At 34.5% G+C, this 19,143-nt stretch overlaps 1 protein-coding gene across 3 annotated transcripts; it reads right to left on the bottom strand.

Moving 5' to 3' along the window:
• Positions 1 to 311: 311 nt before the first annotated feature.
• Positions 312 to 11,796, bottom strand: LOC109193633 (DNA-binding protein RHL1-like). 3 transcript variants are annotated; one of them, XM_019344487.1, is made up of 11 exons: positions 11,383 to 11,796; positions 10,335 to 10,445; positions 9,904 to 9,990; positions 9,568 to 9,779; positions 8,276 to 8,388; positions 7,730 to 7,914; positions 6,578 to 6,619; positions 6,372 to 6,420; positions 4,886 to 4,920; positions 2,914 to 2,955; positions 312 to 602 (listed from the first exon to the last, which is right to left on the bottom strand). In XM_019344487.1, exons 1-11 carry the CDS (start codon positions 11,713 to 11,715, stop codon positions 561 to 563), a joined length of 1,251 nt encoding a protein of 416 aa, XP_019200032.1. In that variant the 5' UTR covers positions 11,716 to 11,796; the 3' UTR covers positions 312 to 560. The 3 variants fall into 3 exon arrangements, with proteins under 3 accessions (XP_019200032.1, XP_019200033.1, XP_019200034.1); XM_019344488.1 differs by having other exon boundaries at positions 7,730 to 7,912; positions 8,316 to 8,388; XM_019344489.1 differs by lacking the exon at positions 6,578 to 6,619.
• Positions 11,797 to 19,143: the final 7,347 nt, after the last annotated feature.

The raw sequence follows: 19,143 nt of genomic DNA, 5'->3' as shown, positions 1-19,143 counted from the left end.
ACTCATATTGTAATAGTTTTTCATAAATTTATTTTACGAGGTTTGAACCTTTTAACTTTAAAAACATAGATCAATCTTTAGTTAAAAAGTTTCAAGCATGGCCCTACAAATTATGAAGTATTCTCCAATTATAATATCAATATCTGATGTTTAAATTGAAATAGTACAGGGAGTAACTACTCGAGTTGATACTTCGATCAAATTTATATTCTTATCATGCATTATAAACTAACGAAGCCCAAATAAATGTATAGTAAAGCTCAAAAGCAATAATAATAGTATCATAGTATCAGACAACCAACAGAGAGAACGAGTGAAATGACTATCAAATAGAATCCCATAGCCACAATATTAGATTTGAATCAAAAAATATTCCTGAAAGTCAATCCTCTTTCTAAGCATGACAACAATTTCTGTAACTTTTCCCTAATGTCTACAAAGCTTTTGAAAGACAATATTTGCACTATTATCTATTCTCTGAGAAGCCAATAGCTAATTTGTAAACCGCAGTAATATAAACCAATGTTTACCATATGATCATAGCAATGGCAGAAAAAATCTCAAGCAGTCCAATCTTCATCACTTCCATCCATGTCCATATCCTGTATATAATAGAATACAATTATTATGGGTAAATATCATAAAATTGAAATTCTTGCATCACTTATCATACAATAGTAATTGCTCCGCATAAATTTATACCCACAAGACTGATCATTTGGGCTCTACACAATATTTACTTGTCTGGATGAGTGAGAAATGGGGAAAGGAAAATCAGAAGAAATTTTTTAAGTTTCTCCAGTTTAGGTAGAAAGAAAATGGGGGAGAAAATAATCTTCTATCCTACCGAATATCTTTCCTTTCCCAAATGGGAGGGGAGAATGAAGAGAAAATTAGGCTTCAATCTCCAAACAAAGTATACAAGATGTTATGTTTCATGATGAGAAAACTGAGAGCAGAAAGGACCTCGGATATATGGTGGAAGTAGAGAATGACAATGACATTAGAAAGTTGCAGAAGTTCTGTTGTTTTTTGTGGCCTTCTAAAATAAAAGTATATGGGCATATAGAGATTACTTCACAACCTTAGTCAGCTGTTACTGATGCCAACCCATAGAAATGAATCAAAATAACAAGGGCAGTCCAGGGCACAAAGCTCCCTTTACCCGCAGGGTAGCCTTTCCTTGCTTTTGGCTATTTCCAATTAGTGATCTCTAGGTCAGATAGTGACAACACTGCTTTGCATCAAGGCTCCCCATCATTGCATTACAAGGTGACAAAATTAATTTAGGTGGTGTTTCATTGGGGACTTTTGCACCCTACTATGAGTTTTGATACCTATTACCATGTTTGTTTGCCTACTTTTGTTATCCTACTATTGGATTCAAATCCTTTAGTATTTACAAAACTCATTAAACTTTTATTCCTCTACTTTTGAACAGCGGAATCAAAAATAAAAAATAAGTAAAAAAAAAAAAAAAAAAAAAAGGCCATTGTCCATGCATTAAATATGGAATTTTAATATATATACACATATATGTATGTGTATATATATGTTGTTGAGATTCATTTTGTGCTTTTATTGTGTCTTTATTATTGAAGTCAGTGTACTTGTTTGTTTAAGGAAGTGTAAATAACAATATAGCGTTTTCTCCTTCAACTTCTTCAACATGGTATCAGAACCACCATCTGTGGCCTGATTTTTCGCAGTGAACAGTGGCCCTACTGTTCATCCTACGCTTAAAAATTCTAAAACCTCTTCTCGTCACTCAAAATTACCACCAACCACTACCACTGCAAACATTGAAGGAGTCATTAGGATTCTTCGATATATCATTGGGAGGCTGTCATTAGGATTTTCGATACATCAAGAAGTCTCTCGGGAACGGTGTTTTATACAAGGATCATGGGAATATAGAGATTATTGGCTATACTGATGCAGATTGGGCTGGGTGCTCTTGGGATAGAAAATCAACATCAGGATACTGTGTTTTTCTTGGTGGCAACCTAATATCTTGGAAAAGTAAGAAGCAAAATGTGGTGGCTCGATCAAGTGCAGAGGCTGAATATCGGTCAATAGCCTTGGGAACATGTGAACTAATCCGGTTAAAGCATCTCCTAACTGAATTAAAATTTTGCATGAAAGGGCCTATTAAACTGATGTGTGACAATCAAGCAGCCTTGCATATTGCATCCAATCCTGTCTTTCATGAAAGAACAAAACACATCGAGGTCGATTGTCATTTTATTCGCGAAAAGATTACATCCGGGGAGATTGTTACCTCATTCGTGGGTACAAATGATCAGTTGGCTGACATCTTCACCAAAGCTTTAAGAGGTCCCAGAGTTGAATATTTGTGTAACAAGCTTGGAGCTTTTGATATTCACACTCCAGCTTGAGGGGGGATGTTGAGATTCATTGTGTGATTTTATTGTGTTTTATTGTACCTTTATTATTTCTTGTGCCTGTTTATGTTCTTGTGTTTGTTAGTATCCCTAGGCTTTTTTAGTCTTCCTTCTACTGCCTATATATTGTAGTCAGTGTACTTGTTTGTTTAAAGAAGTGTAAATAACAGTATAGCGTTTTCTCCTTCAACTCCTTCAACATATGTATTAAATATTTTTATATATTTTTTTTTATTAATTAATTATTAATTATTAATTTTGATTTCAATTCCTATTTACTACCAAACAAAGTGACTCCTACTTGAACCCATTACCATTACCAAGTATTTGATTCTCATTACCATTCTGATTCCAATGTTTGAACCAAACACACTCTTAATTCTCCCTTCATTGCATTCCTTAATCCATTTCATTCCCATGTTACCTAACTACTGCATAAGAAACCAATGCATGAATGCCATTATAGTATTAAAATGTAAATCTTGCAATCTTGCATTAAGTAGTCAACCTGAGATGTACTGGAGAACTCTTCTATCTCTTCATCTTCAGCCTGCAGAGTACATCAAAAAGAAACTCAATCCTTTTCAGGTATATAAAAGGCTCTCATTCAGATAGAAGTTTGTGCCTCGATATATTAAATACAGAACAACTTGCATAGGAATTGCTCCCTCATAATGCAATTAGGAACAGCCAAGCTAGACAATAATTCTGATGAAAGGAATTGAAATTGAAAGAAGAATCTGTGTCTGTCTACAAAGCACCACAATTATCATAAACTCCAGAAATTTGTTAAGACTTTAGGATAGATTCAGACAACATAGAGCTATATTGTAACTGAAAGAATATATGTAATTTTAGTGCCCTTTCTTTGTAGTTGGTGAAGTGCTTATAGCAGTAGATAAGACCAAATAAGCTCATCCGAACTGGGCCCAAGCAAACTCTCAAAAACAGCCAACTCGCATTCAAGAATTAACACTGTTGCAACGTTTACGATCACGAGAACAATTAATTTGAGGCCATTCAGGTAAGCAATAAATTGCAAAGAGCTTAACAATTATAGAAGTATTAGTGTTATCTATCAATAATGTCTACTCTGACAAGACTTTATGCAGCCATTTGAACAATTTTTAACAGATAAGAAAAGTAAGGTATTCTCAGCCTCTGGACCCATTAAAACAATTAAATTTCAAATCTTGCTGAAAGGAGGCAAAGTACTCAAAGACAACACTCAGCTTGAGAAAACAACACAAAAATAAGCTATAAGTTATTAGCATCTAAAAGTTAGCAAAAGGAAAAAAATATCTGTGCGACTAATCAATCAGTAAAATAAAGCACCCTCTAGATGCCAGGTAAATGCAAATTACAATATACATTTTCAACCCTCAAAGAGCAAACTTTAATATATTCTTGATGTGAATTTAACACATTTGCAACTGTTTTTTTTTTTTTCTCCTTTTAATGTGCAACCACAGCGAATCTATTTGCTAGAGTTCAGACTAGAAATTGCATATGCAACTTTGCCACATGATGGGAAATAGACTTGCAGCTATTCATGCTTTCTACAAAATTATAGTCAATTTACACTTCATAAACAAATTTAGTTAAGCCAGTTAAAGTTCCTGTACTAAATCCTTTAGCGTACTTAATGCCTGCTTGAATTAGCCTCCATAAAACAGGGGATGCACCATCAGGACTCAGGAGTAACAACCTCACAATGCCATGACAGATGGATTGGCAGAGCCACCAAAATACCTAACTTTAGAGGAATCAATATGAACTGATAAATTTTTAATAAGTTGTTGGTTCCTCTCCAATGAAGTTTAAGTTCTATAAAGATGACAAACTTTTGGATATTTGCATAGTGTTCTGATGGTTTAAAATGGGGTGGCTGAGATCCAAGGCAAGAACAAGTCGCACAAGAGCCGGCGTCTAGAACCATGGGAAAAACACAATTAAATGTTCACAAGGCCTTGGGCATCCTCTCCCAAAACTACTTTACTAATTCGAGAGGCTGAGCTCTACTTGAGGTCCATTTACAGTCTGGCCCAAATAAGCTCCACCTTAAGTTGTGCCCTAATAGATTTATTTCCTTTAGCTTACATTGTTTCATTGTTTAGTTGTGATTCCTCTTCATAGTTTTAGTTTCTTAGATTAGTGTTTTTACAAGTTAATGCTTTTGTATTGTTCCTATGTTTATATATTGGACTAGCAATAAAAGCATATCTTCATTTCCAATTCTAGAATTCACCTAGTTTCTCTATATATTCTGTCACATCTAGCACTCCAAAAGCTATTAGCTCCAATTCCACCTAATGCAAACCATTGAAGGTTTTGAGGCCTTATGGCAAAAAATTAAGAAAAGACACTAAGGCATGGTTTTGCTATACAGACCTAAGATTAAAAAAATAAACTAAAAAAGTCAGCTTCATATTATGAAAAGAAACCAAAAGAATAAGGAACAAGGATGAAAATAGCAGGACCTCAAGCTGCTTTTTTGTTGTTGTCATCCGTCTCCCTACAAGAAATAGAAACAAAATATTAACTATAAAAAAGTGAACTTTAAAGGAAAAATGAAAACTCAAAATCCTATAAGGCTACAACAGGTCTTAGTTACTTGAATTTTAGTGCCATATTGTTGAACAGTGAATCGGTCATGAGAAATTAAAAGGAGAGAATATAACAGGTACAAGACAAAAAAATGTAACCTCTTAAGCATTCAGGTTCAGAACTTGCTTCAAGCATAGGTAACTCAAGTAAAGCTACAATTCATGGATTACAACAAAAAAATTTGGTAATACGAAACTCATAATGTAGAATTGAAATGAAGCTGTTATGCTATTGGTGATTAAATATTAGACAATCAGAATTTCTATAACAAACCATTTCATCAACAGTTTTAAGGAAAGTGCAAGAGTCAAAGCACTGATGAGGCCTTAGAGATGAATCCAACTGGTCTTGGAAATATACAAAATTCAATCTGAGAAAGGAATTTCATGTGTTGCATTGAAACAACATCAAATATCTCATTCTTGATATACCAAAAGAATTTACTTGACTTCTCCATCAAATACAAAAATGTGAAGTGGTGAAATTTTGAAAGGGGACACGTTTTCTAATTGGAAGATGAAACACAAGTTTATTTGTGCAGTTGCTAGTAAGATCCAGAAGAAGTAAAAGCAATTTGAACTGATGCAACCCAAACAGGAATCATTCTTAATTATACCCTTCTATGCTAACTGCATCCATCCCTACTGTTGTAATCAAAGATTGGGCTACGGTCACTCAATTGGGCTATAATGCACATGGGTCAAACCACACTAAAAGATTGAATCCAACCAATTAGCTAGTCTAACCCATGGCCTTATAAACCCATATATTCTCTCTTATTTTATCAATGTGGGACTCTTAACACCTACTTTACTATTTCTACGGAAACACTAAGGTGACAGCTGTTTTTCTTTTATGAAAGCAACTTTCAAACCAAAGTTCAAAATAAAAAAACTTGGATTTTAATTCGTATGTTAAACCTAGATGGAGAAACCATAACAACAATGGTCTCACAGGGTAAAATATATACTACCTTTTCTCACACAATCACTTTCTTTTATTTAATTTAGGGTGAAAAGAACCGCTACAATTTTCATTCTGAAAAATACATTTCCAATTCCATAATCGACTTACCAATCCCATATTGGGCAAGTCATCCAGATACTTAATTGACACTGCAAAAGTAATGTCATTTTTTCTTTATCTTTCCATGTTTCCACAAACATTTCAAAAAGGGGTTGACCCAAACTATCTGGCCTTTTGAGCCCAGTTATACACTGCTATCACAAATTAGAGACCAGAGAAATGAAAACTGTTATAGAACCAACAATTTTAAGATGCAATCGCATAAATTCCCATAATGCAGAAAATGCTATAACTACTAGAACGAGTGAGCATGTGAGCAAAAATATGGCCTACCAGCTTTAGTTTCTTCACCCACTTTCCCCTTCTTCTTGGACGATGCAACCTGCAAAGCATCAACCTCTTATACATCAGGAACTTAAACGCTCCCAGGAAAAGATCAAAAAAGAAATCCACAAAGCTGTAACATTTCTCCGACCAGAAAGATTGGTGTGCAAAGTAAAAAGATTTAATCAAACAGTAAAGACTAGAAAAGATCTCACATTCTTATGAACAATCTTCTGTTTTAGATCTGTAAGCTCCTTCTGCAAACAAAAGAAGATGGAAGGATAAGCTCTTGCAAGTCTACAACAACAGCATAGAGCAAATAGATGGATTGATACCTATAGTCTAACATAATACAATAATGCAATGATTAAACATAAAAAGATGAATAGCATTGAGTTAGCATAGATTTCTGGAGACATTTATATTGATAAGTTGAAGTTAATCTTTAGTTAAGATGTAAAATAAATGGAGAACTGAATTCTTTAAAAGTGGGAACGACTTATCATAATGGCATCACTGCAAGAATACATGTGTGTGGCATGTTCTATCCAATCATGGTGAAGTGAGGGGCTAGTTAAATGACTCTAGAAATTAAAGCCTTAGAGATTCTATCATAAGTCCATAAGATACTATGAACAGCCTGTGCTGACTTGTGCCAATGACTTATAGGAGTTGCAACCTATCATCAATATCAGGCGGTGCCTATAAGTTAAAACTTTGCATGAGTTAGGCTAGAAAGCAGTTTCATGGTTGCTGTATTGCACATGCTTAATCAGAAATAGTCCTATCCATATGTCCACTTAGTAGATTTCCTTGAGATCTGGGTGCCCAATCAAATCAGTTATGGAGCTTGTGCTTTGCAAAGGGGATGAATAACTACAATATCAGAGTATATAGGTGCTATACATACAAACATACATACATAAATACATACATATATATAGGATAGTATTTGATAGCAGAGCATATACTACATGCCAACTTCAGTTAAAGTATTAGCATTTAAAAGTTCATGTCTAATATATCAATCTGGGACATCTATGCAGTTTTATTTTAGCAAAATGGCTTTTGTTTGTCTTCTGTGAGTAGCAGTTTAGCAACCACAGTATGTGCTTGGAGATGGAAAATGTGGATAAATATAGACAATTTAATGATTGTATTTGATGGAATGTTATATACTCCATAGTGAAGATAAACTTCAGAAAAGTTCTAACATGCAAGAGTTGTTATCTAATATATCAATCACAGGCATTTATGCAGTTTTAGTTTAGCAACCACAGCATATAGTTGGAGATTAAAAAATGGCTAATCATTCTTTACTACAGAGTAAAAACTCTGCATCTATGGTTGAAGCTGAGAATCAATACCTTCTCCTCCACTTTCTTAAACATAGTAGATATAGTTGCTTGAACAAGAGAACTGTGATTACTGTGAGGAAGCTCCTTGGATGTAGAGGCTACTTTGGCACCAGGTGTACTTTTCTCAGCACATGGATCTAGAACAACTACATCCTTGTCAACATCAAAGACTGCAGCAGGCAATTTTTCTTTCTGTGAGGATATTTAAGGGAACAAACATTCAGCAGTTGGCCAGTGGCAGATGACACTTTTCTTATTACGTTAAAAAAAAACCAGTCACATATCAGGTATTCAGGTGAGTAGAAAGTTTGTGCATATTGCTTTTGCTTTCCTTTGTGTTTCTTTTTTTCTTTTCCTTTTTCTTCTTTCTTCATTTAGGGAGTGGGAGCTGACGAGGGGATTAACAAAGGGGCTAGTTAAAGGGAAAATAAGCAACTGTTTAATAACGCAATGATAAAAGAGCTAGGTAGAAAAGGAAAATGGAAGGGTTTAATAAAGGAGCAAGGTAAAGCACAAATAAACTATTTAATAAACTAATAAGTACTAAAAGGATATTCTTAGAAGTAAAGTTCCTGTTTGAATGATTAACACCAACTTTCTGTTCCTCTTCATCTGAAGTTTCAGCATCACTGACAACAAAATCTTCGCCAGAAGAAGCATCTGCAAAACTAAGACACTCTCAAGTCAAGCAGCAACAGTAATGAACAGTAAGGGTTTTAATCAAATAGAAGAACATGAGGGATCCTCTCATAAACAAGTACATCTAAACTGTTCATAGCTAATTTTTCATCTGCTTTAATTTCACAGGACTGACCACAAATGTTCTTATAGAAGAAAGGTTCTGTTTAATCAATAGCAATTTCAGTAATCAGGAAACATATTCCACATTTAATTTTAAAATCTCAACTAAAGAATCAATGTTAAGAGTTGCTTACAGCAGCTGTTTGTCAACTTTACTTTTCTTTGGGCCTTCTAATTTTGGGCCCTTAACTATAATATCAGGAGTAATGACAGCAATATGTCGGCAATTTATATCGTGCACCAGGGCGCGCATTGCATTGTGCGCCCTGATGCAAAACGACGTCGTTTCAGATTTTTTTTTTTTTTTTTTGAAATTTCGCTGCCCTGTGTTGGCGGTTAATTTTCTTTAAAAAAAATCTCATGTTAAAAATGTACATAATTTTATACTAAAATACACATAATTGTATACATCAATGTACATAATTGTATAACAAAATACACATACTTTTTTTTTTTTAATTTCCTGATTTGGATGTACAAAATTGTATAAAAAACATGTACATAATTGTATAAAAAATACACATAATTGCATAAATAAATACACATAATTGTATAAACAAATACACATAATCACGTCAACTCCCTAAAAAACTTACCAAAACGACGTCGTTTTGGGAGTCGCGGGGCGCACAGTGCTATGTGCGCCGTGGTGCAGGGTATAACGATTGCAATATGTCAGTCTTTCATGAACATGTAAGATTTCTTTTTCTGAAATCCAGAACTGGCATGTTCTTTCTAATCTTTCCTTACCAGTAAATGAATATGGCCAAAGCAATTATCATTTTTAACATATTATTTACTTATATTTATTTATGTGGTCTTCATGCATTCCATAAAATCCATGCACTGTATTAATTAATATAAATAGACAAGTTACAGTTATATACTTATATTGCAGTCATGCCCTATTGCCCTATAATTCTGTTCACTTTCATATCATTTGACAAAAAGCCACAATGGATTGCTGGCATTAAAAGTTACAAGCAACATCATTATACAGATCAATACTAGAAAAAGTAAACAAGGAAATAAGTTAAGAAAAATACTTGAATGTTTTTTTAGCTGTCCTCGCCGAATGCCGACTTGGAGTTATATCAAACAATTCTTTGACATCACTTTGATCTTCTGTAGAATCATCTTCTTGTTCATGTTTAGGAGATTCTTGTTCTGCAATATTTATCCCTGTTCTGTTAATCCCCTCTTTTCCATTACATGCTGCACCAGCACCACCCTTGAAATCATATTCCGCATTCTGGTGCTGGAGTGAACAAATATCATCAAGAATTTCTATAGTACAAGGCAACAGCAGGCATAGTAAACCCAAAATAAATTTTGTCATGCAAAACAACATGGAATTGAAAAAAACTTAACAGGGGACTAACCACATTCAACTCCTTGGGGAACTCAAGACGCACTTCATTTGGATTCTCATCTTTCCTCCCTATCCACCATGCATCAGAAAACACAATCTAAAAAACAAAGAAGATAACAGAATAAGTCAACAAAATGATAGGAATATAATAGAAGGAAAAACTAATTAGTATTAAAACAAATCCTTTCATCAGTTGAATTACATCAAAGAAATAGCCATTAGCTGCAGACAATTTCTTTTCATTTTCTCAAACATTAGATATGTTAAAAAAAAAAAAAAATAGCACGATAATTGTGAAAATTCTCTAAGTTCATGGCCATACAAGCAGGAAAATATGCATGACTACAACTATTTGGTAAATGTCAATTTCCTATAATTCTAATAAATATGTAAAGTGGGGCAGGGAATAACAAAGACTTCCAGAAAGAGTGAAAATCCTACCATGTTGTCAAAGTAATCATCACACACTACATTCTTCCCGCCTCTGGAGAACTGCAGACTCAAATATCTGTTTTTTGGATAAACAATTGTCCCAAATAACTTCATTTGGCCCTGCACATGAAAAATTAACCACCACAACTATGAACTTGTCTCCCCATTAAACAAATTGGAGTTAGAAATGCAACAAAAAAGAAAGGGAACTTTTAGCCTGCCATTCGCTTCTTTCTTTATTTTCATTTTCAATGTTATCTGCAATGCATTGAACTTAAAACCACATGGGTGAATCAAAAACTTTCAGCCACAAAGCACAAACTTTCTGACTAGTCAACCAGACAGTAAGGAACACATTATTTAACTGCAAGTAGAGATCATCTTCATCAGAAAAATTACTTAGTATACATGGTTAACGTTAGATGCACCTTTCTTCCCCAAGTCTTTACACTAGGTCCAACCTTTTTTTGTTACTTTATCATGCACAAGAATTCTTCCTTCAAGGGAGTATTTTATGAATTAAATTCTACAAAAGCTCTTCTAATATATAACCAACCTATTGAATGTTATAGCATAAATCATTTCATCATCAAACAAAATGGAAAGTTTAAGATTTAATATGCTTAAGTTTCTTCAACCAAAATCATATTCTAGATTGTAACAAGCTAGATACCTAAACACCCAAAGTCTTTAACTAAAATGCTGACCACAAGATAAAAGACCTAAGCCCTTCTAAAATAATTTAAACAAACAATTTGAATTTTGTTGGCATCCGCATTGAAGTATTCTCCTTTCGCCTACAAGTATCCACACACCAATCAAACTTAACTCAGTAAGAAATTTCGGTACTATTCCTTATCTTAACTTGCAAACACAAAAGCACTAATAACCAAATGTAAATAAATAAACCATTAATTAAAGTAAATATAAAAAACATCATAATTATATTTGAGAATTCAACGAAGAAAATGCAAATATTAGCTAACTGAGTAATTTTAATTGCTTAATTTGCATTCTGGCAATCATGATATTTTCGAAATGCATGTACGCGTCTTACCTGAGGGAAATCGAGGTACAGAATAGGGTTTTTGCTACCAAGATCTTTGAGCTCGCCGATTTTGCCACCAGAAACGGGGGCGAGAAGCCCGGGGAACGAGAAGAGGAAACGGCTCTTGCTGCGCTGAGACTTGCGAATTAGGTCTTTGCCGTGATGTTTGATCACTGTCTTGGATGGTTGCAGAGCATTCCCAGCCGCTGTCGCCGCCTTCACAGGTGTCTCTGAAAGCATCCTCTTCGAGAATGCAAGTTTCTTCAGCCTCCTCCGCTCCTCCACCTCCGGGTTTTCCGGTGGAGGAGCGTTCTCTTCCTTCTTCCCGCCGTGCCGTACCATCTCTCAGTCAGCTTGCACAACAGTAAAGGCGGGAACCAACTCTATCAGAACTCACGAGGAAATTTGAGGGGAGTGCACAAATTCCACTAATTGCCTATGTGCACGAATAAATTAACTAATTAAGAGTTAATATTTCAAATGAATCTCAGAGTATTAGGTCAATTGTTATTGCCTGGACCATGGTCCAGCCAAGTTGGGTGGACCATGGCCCAAAACGCGCCGTCTCTCCAAAGGAGAGACGGCGCCGTTAGATGCGCGACAAACGTCGCGCATCTTTTTTTTTTTTTTTTTTAATATAAAATCTGCTTCTTTCACCTCTCGGACGTTATCTTTTCCTCTCCGAACACCTATCTCTGCTACTGTAAACACAGAGGAAGACGATGGTCAGACTTCATTGCTGCACAATACAGGAGCTTCTTGAAGGTAAACATCTCATTCTAAACATGCATTGCGATTAGGAATTCAAACAATACTGATAAAGTATATTTTCAACTATACGCTATTTTGATATATATTGTGTGTTTTTATATATTGTAAGAGATGTTAATGCTTTGATTGATGTTGAATTGAGTTCTCCCATTGATGTTGAATCAATTTCAAGTTTGTCTTTTGCAATACTTTGATCTATTGTGTCTATGGTTTGTTTAATTGGTTGGATACGGGTACATTATTTGTGTTCAGTAGGTACATTATTTATATGCATTGGTACATTATTTTAATCCATAGGGTACATTATTTTAATGCATGATTTATGTGTACTTTCTGATGTGAATATTGTGTTTCTGATTGTGGTACATTCTTTATGTTCGGTAGGTACATTATTTTAATACATACGGTACATTATTTTAATGTATCATTTTTGTGTGCATTCTGATTTAAAAGTTGTGTTTCTGATTAAGGTACATTATTTATGTGCATTAGGTACATTATTTTAATCCACAGGGTACATTATGTTTATGCATGATTTTATTTGTACATTTTGTTGTGCAGAAATTTAAAAATATTGTTCATTGTTTATATGTTGTTTTAGAGCAGGTTATTAGTAAATTATTCAAGCAGAAATTTAGGGATTATTACTCGTTTCTCTAAAGTCTTAGCACATCCGGGATGAGAAAGTGAATGTTTGCTCTGGATATGCTTTTAGTATTGTAATATGTATGTTATTCCATAGAAGCATGTTGAAGAATGACCTTATGTATATATGTATGTATACTTTTTGTGTTATATATACATAAATATCTGATTGTGTTTTCTTTGTTGCCGATGTTTGGCTTATGATTAACAAGATTTTCAATTTCATTTGGAATTCAGGTTCTTCAGTCGGTGGTTCCAATTAAAGATGAAGAGGTTTTGATTGGACAATAAGAAGGTTATAGGGATGATCTAACAATTCCTAACAACTCAAATACTCCAAAATTTGCAACAATGATTTTACGTGTGCACAAAGTACATAATTTTTGTTCATAGGGTACATAATTTTTGTTCATAAAGTACATTATTTGTGTGCATAAAGATTAGGTGTATATAGTACATTATCTATCTGCATCATAAGTAAACAAATACAGGATTGAATGATTGGAAGGAAAACTTGATGGTGGTAATTGACAATTTTTTGTGTCAATTTGATAGTGGTAATTGACTATTAGGAAGAACAATTGATATTGATATGTCTTAACCTATTTTGTAAATATTTTATTTTGTTATAAAAAGTTTATGTTATAATATTCAAATTACATTATTTCATAAATATTATCCCTACAGTACATTGTTATAGCATAAGGTACATTATTATAACCCACAAATTATATTACCAAATCAAGTGTCGGGCCGTTCATGAATACATGCGAAATTAACAAGAATACATTTATTAACTCATAGGGTACATTATTTTAGAGCATAAGGTACATTATTCTAACCCACATAGTACATTACCAAATCAAGTAATTGTATGGGATGCCGTATCCTCAATGAGGACGAGGATGGGGAAAATTTTTGGAAATGGGGACAAAGAAGGGAAAATCCCTCCCCTTATTCACCGCGGGGACGGGGACGAGGTTGGTGTTTCGGGGATGGGGATGATGGTCAATTCATGAACATGTGACCTTAACTAAGATACATTTTGATAACTCATAAGGTACATTATTTTAAAGTATAAAGTACATTATTCTAACCCATAGAGTACATTACCAAAATCAAGTGATAGTTGGTTTATGAACACATGTGACCTTAGGAAGCATCCATTTTATTAACTCATAGGGTACATTGTTTTAGAGCATAAGGTACATTATTTTAACCCATAGAGTACACTACCAAATCAAGTGATGGTAAGTTCATAAACACATGTGACCGTAATAAGGATACATTTTGTTAACTCATAGGATACATTATTTTAGAGCATAAGGTACATTATTCTAACCCACCAAGTACATTACCAAATCAAGTGATGGTCAGCTCATGAATACATGTGACCTTAACAATGGAACATTTTATTAATGCATAAAACAAAAAAATATGTTCATAATCGGTCAAGTGCAAATACTTTTTGTAATAACTCACAAAGCAAAAAACAAGTTCATAATATGTCAAGTGCATATATAAGTAAACAAAATTAGTGCAACTTCTTCTAATTATCATTTGACTTGTTTTGAGACTTAGACGTAAAACAAACCAATTATGAACTAATATTGCCACTAGGATGAATTAGATACTCACTACCAACAATATCATAAACAATTTACTGCACAGAAATTGGACTATAGCCTTTGTGTTAAATTCAACCGTCTTTACATGATTCTTCCGGCTTCTTGCTTGGTTATACCTTTTTTGTACTGTACTAATTAGCCCTGGATTACGGTCGCCTTTCGCACCACTTCGTAAAGGACTTTGTATACCACCACTTTCCAAGGATCTTTCAAAGTCATCAAAGCAAATAGGACCAACCTCACCTTCAATCTTTCTTCTATCAGCTTCAATATTATTTTTAGTGAATATCAGATTTCTAAGTAGATGGGGGTGTGGTACACCTAATAAATCCAGTCATGCTCTACAAAGAAATAAGATATCCACTAAAAGAATGATCTGAATACACAATAGAAAGTATACATAAATGATGCATTAAAATAATGTACCATAGGGATTAAAATAATGTTCCTAATGCATAATGTACCTCAGTCAGAAACACAATATGTACAGCAGAATGTACACATAAATGATGCATTAAAATAATGTATCTTATGTATTAAAATAATGTAGCTAATGCACATAAATAATGTACCTAATGCACATAAATAATGTACCTCAATCAGAAATACAATATTAGCTTGAAATGTAATGAATGATCTACATACTATATCAGATCATAGCTTAGCAGAAAGACTGAGTTAGTTGGAAAATTAATTAGTATTCATCTTAGCTTCTACATAGAAAAAAGCTCAAATGCATATTGTGTTGAATTTGCAGGTGAGGGAAAAAAAGTAAATTAAAATGACCATGCATATTGTGTTTATAGAGAGTTAAAAGAACTGGAAACTTGTTGGTAATCAGGTTATGGAAAGTCATTACTCAGAAATTCACTTGTTACATCTCACCTCAAGATAAAATGCAGATCATGCAAACTAAGAATTTTATTGATTTCTTAGTGACAAATATCAATATAGCACATGGTTTAATAGCCTAATAAGAGTGGAACCTATAAAGAAATTAATGAAATTATTCTCGTTTCCAATGCTTATGAAACTAAGACCAAGAAAAGTAATGTATGATCAAAGGTTTTCATCATTGACATTGAATCATTACAATTCAGAAGGTGGAACAAAAGACCTTTAATTCCCATAAGAGTGGCACAAGCAAGATTTGTATTTTAAGTATGAAAAACAAAACCTCTGCAATACAGAAGATTTCTTGGGTTTGACGTTTCTAAAGAATATTACTGTTTGAAGCTCAGTTTCAATACAGATTTTTTTTTATAAACGAAGAACTCAAAATTCACATAAAAGCCTCCAAAAGTTAACATGGGGAAATAATGTATCTTATGTATTAAAGTAATGTACCCTATGAATTAAAATAATGTACCTAATGTATATAAATAATGCACCTTAATCAGAATTCCAATATTCACAGTAGAACATGCAAATACTTTATCGTAACACGAAAAACATAGAATTGCATGTCTATGATCAACATCAATTGCAAAAATCAATTCAACAACAACCAAAGCATTCACATCAACTAAATCGCATGTAAAGACCTGTAATTCATCCTCGAATTTGAATTCATAGCATCCATTATGTTGATAGAGAAGCGAGAAGCTGTGTGGACCATGCCAAATTGCGAAGAGATGAGCAATTGATCGCAGAGAGAATGAAATCACGGAGAACAGCAATTCACGAAGACAAATCGCGAAGAAACAATTTGCATAGAGAAAGGGAGAGAAGAAATTTGCGATGGAGGTGGAGTTGGAAACAATGGAGATGCGCGAAGAAGACGTTCCGAATTTTTTTTCTTAAAGATGCGCGGCGTGTGTCGCGCATCTAACGGCGCCATCTCTCCTTAAGTGGAGAGACGGCGTCGTTTTGGACCATGGTCCACCCAACTTGGCTGGACCATGGTCCAGGCAATAATTTGCCGTATTAGGTAGTGCTGTTAAAACGGGCTGGCGGAGCGGGGCGGGCCAAAGCTCAGCAGGCCGCTGGTCTAAATGTATAAGTGGTGAATCACTTACATCCAAAATCATTGCATTGAAACATTCACATAAGTTATTAACAAGGACATCACACTTAACATATGTAGAGAAATGAGACCTAGACCACTCAGAAGGATGCTTGTCTCCCAACCATCCAAAAGCTTGAACATCTAATGATTTTAACTCTCTCATGGCCTATGAAAATGTTGATACAGTTGTGGCCTTAGCAGCTTTCCATAATGCATCTTTAATAGCCATTCCTCCAAACCCAGCTACCTTCATTTTAGCATGCAAATGCCTAACACAAAACCTATGAGAAACCATTGGTAACACTTGTTCAAAAGCTAGAATAAGCCTCTTTTTCTTATTAGACACATGAATGTATAATTTTGTTGAGAGACACAATCAATTTCAGGGTCCCTACTCAAAAGCTCTAAAAATCAACACCGTGATTCTTTGTTCTCTCCTTCCACTATTGCATATGTAATTGGAAATATACCTTCATTACCATCCAGACCAATGACAGTAAGCATCATTCCACCAGCTTTATCTTTAATATGGCAACCATCAACTCGAATGATTGGCCTACAGTACTTGAACCCCTCTCTACAATCTTCCCAACATATATACATTCTAAGGAATCTCCTTTTACCTCCCTCATATTCAAGATCAAATAACTTGACCAAATAAGTGCTCTTTGGATTAGTTTTTTTGCATTTCCAAACAATAACTCCATATTCTGTTGAAATTGTCTTCAATTTCACCCTTAATTGTAGCCTTAGCAATTTTCAAAGCCTTGTCTTGCCTTATACTCATTTAATGGTGATACTTAGTGTAGACTGTCTCTCTAAATTCACTCATCTTCCAAGTACTATTTCTAGAAATGTGTTTTTTCCACCACTTTGCAACTAATCTTGAAGTTATCAACTTGTTATCATTCACCCAGGGACAATTTTCATGCACATTATTGAAGGCAGTCACCCTCTAATTGCTATCATCAAAATCTTTCTTACATGTTACCTGTCACCCACACCCATCTTGGGAACATATAGCTATACACCTAACCTTGTCAGTTTTCTTAAACTTTAGCTCTTTACCAAACTGGACAGCATATGTGTGAACATCATCTTTGAAAGCCTCTTTGTTCACAAAACATTTTCCAAGCCACAATGAAGAAGGCAAATCTAGAGGAGGAAGAAGATGCCTAACAGATTCTCCTACATTTACTTCAATCCCTGTTTCATTATCTAGGATAGGACTATCATAAGATAAATTAACTTCCTCATCTAAAGGCTTCTGTTTTCCCGTTGACTATATAGCAATTTGCAGACCTCCATCTCCTGCATACTCAACAGTTGGATATGTGAATTTGACAAGATCGTGGTCATCAACTCTCACTACTGGAAATTATGGAATTTCCAACCACCTGAAAGTGATTTTAAATCAAGTCGAAAGCCTTGTTCCAACCACTTTTGGTATCTGAAAAAGCCTTTGTTGCTATTTCCGACCACTTTTTGCTTTCAACTTGATTTAAGATCACTTTCAGGTGGTCGGAAATTTCATAATTTCCAGTAGTGTCTGCACTTCTCATAATCACTATCTTCAAACTCCTCTACTAGATGGTCACCATATTATCACTTTTCCCAATCAGAATCATCTCCACCATAATCATTTACTTCATCAACTTCTTCATCTTCACCTACCACCCCTAGGATAACCCATATCTCAATTGCCTTTGGCCTCAAACCACAGTTCACCAAATTCCAAGTATCCAAATCTATAAGTAGCTCTTCTAGCCCATTAGCATTCTTACTAAAACACTTACTAAAACACCTACTGTCATCTTTCTTATATCCCAACTCGTGAACCTTCTCCCTTAAAGTCATGATTCCCCACTCATCTGAATCCATGTCATTGAAAAAGTTAACACTACCTTCCGAATACCTAGGTGGGTTACGTAGCTCTATCATGCCTCCATGCCTTATTTTAAGGGCAAAGGTATAACTACTTTGACTACCTAGTTTAAAAAGAAGTTAATGTAGTCAATACCTATACTTTAAAGCTACTTTTACAAAGACAATTAGATATTATAAAAATAAAAAAATACAAATTAATTGAACTTTACAACTACGGGACCCCATGTGCTTAAAACCTACTGCAAATTAGTGTCACAAGGTCCCATTTCAGACACATTTTCAAAGCACATACTGTAACACCCCAGATTTTCAAGACATTTAAAACTTATAAAATAAAGGTATTATCTCATTAAATCCCAAAACATAATACAAGTGTACGGGGTGCTATGCCACACCTGAGCTAGAGAACTCAGGTGCACAGGCTAACTAACTAATATCCTCAATAATGTAAATGCATAATATGGCACGCAGGCCGAAAAGGGAACTATCTACTCCTACGTTCCGAGTTCTAGCGCGCTCCAGTGACTTATTCTTCTGTGCCTGAAAGCCAAATATATCTGTTCAGCGAGAGATGCTGGTAACCCACTCCAACGCGTTGAAATACAATACATATAGAGATATATATAGATATACGAAAACCATTATGAGCATGAAGATATATCCTACGAACTCTAGCTTTTAAAACCGGGAATGACTCGACAGATAAGGCCAGACACAAGTAACAGTTATAACGAGCATATGCAGTTCACAACAGATAAGGCAGATAAGGCAAAGCATAAGCAATAATCATAACCCAACATGAACAATCCCCAATGTAAATCCCTTAGTCAC

This window comes from Ipomoea nil, unplaced genomic scaffold (assembly GCF_001879475.1).
Source record: "Ipomoea nil cultivar Tokyo-kokei standard unplaced genomic scaffold, Asagao_1.1 scaffold1900, whole genome shotgun sequence".
NCBI classification, from domain to species: Eukaryota; Viridiplantae; Streptophyta; class Magnoliopsida; order Solanales; family Convolvulaceae; genus Ipomoea; species Ipomoea nil.
The sequence above is the reverse complement of the archived record's forward strand: the minus strand, read 5'-3'. Positions and strand labels throughout refer to the sequence as shown.

What these genes read in the sequence shown, in the direction of transcription:
- LOC109193633 (XM_019344487.1), bottom strand. Translation starts at nt 11,715, where the DNA reads ATGGTACGGCACGGCGGGAAGAAGGAAGAGAACGCTCCTCCACCGGAA. An exon ending in ACAGCTAAAAAAACATTCAA is followed by an intron (nt 8,389 to 9,567) that starts GTATTTTTCTTA and finishes AGAGTGTCTTAG; the next exon opens with TTTTGCAGATGCTTCTTCTG. An exon ending in TTAAGAAAGTGGAGGAGAAG is followed by an intron (nt 6,620 to 7,729) that starts GTATTGATTCTC and finishes TTTTGTTTGCAG; the next exon opens with AAGGAGCTTACAGATCTAAA.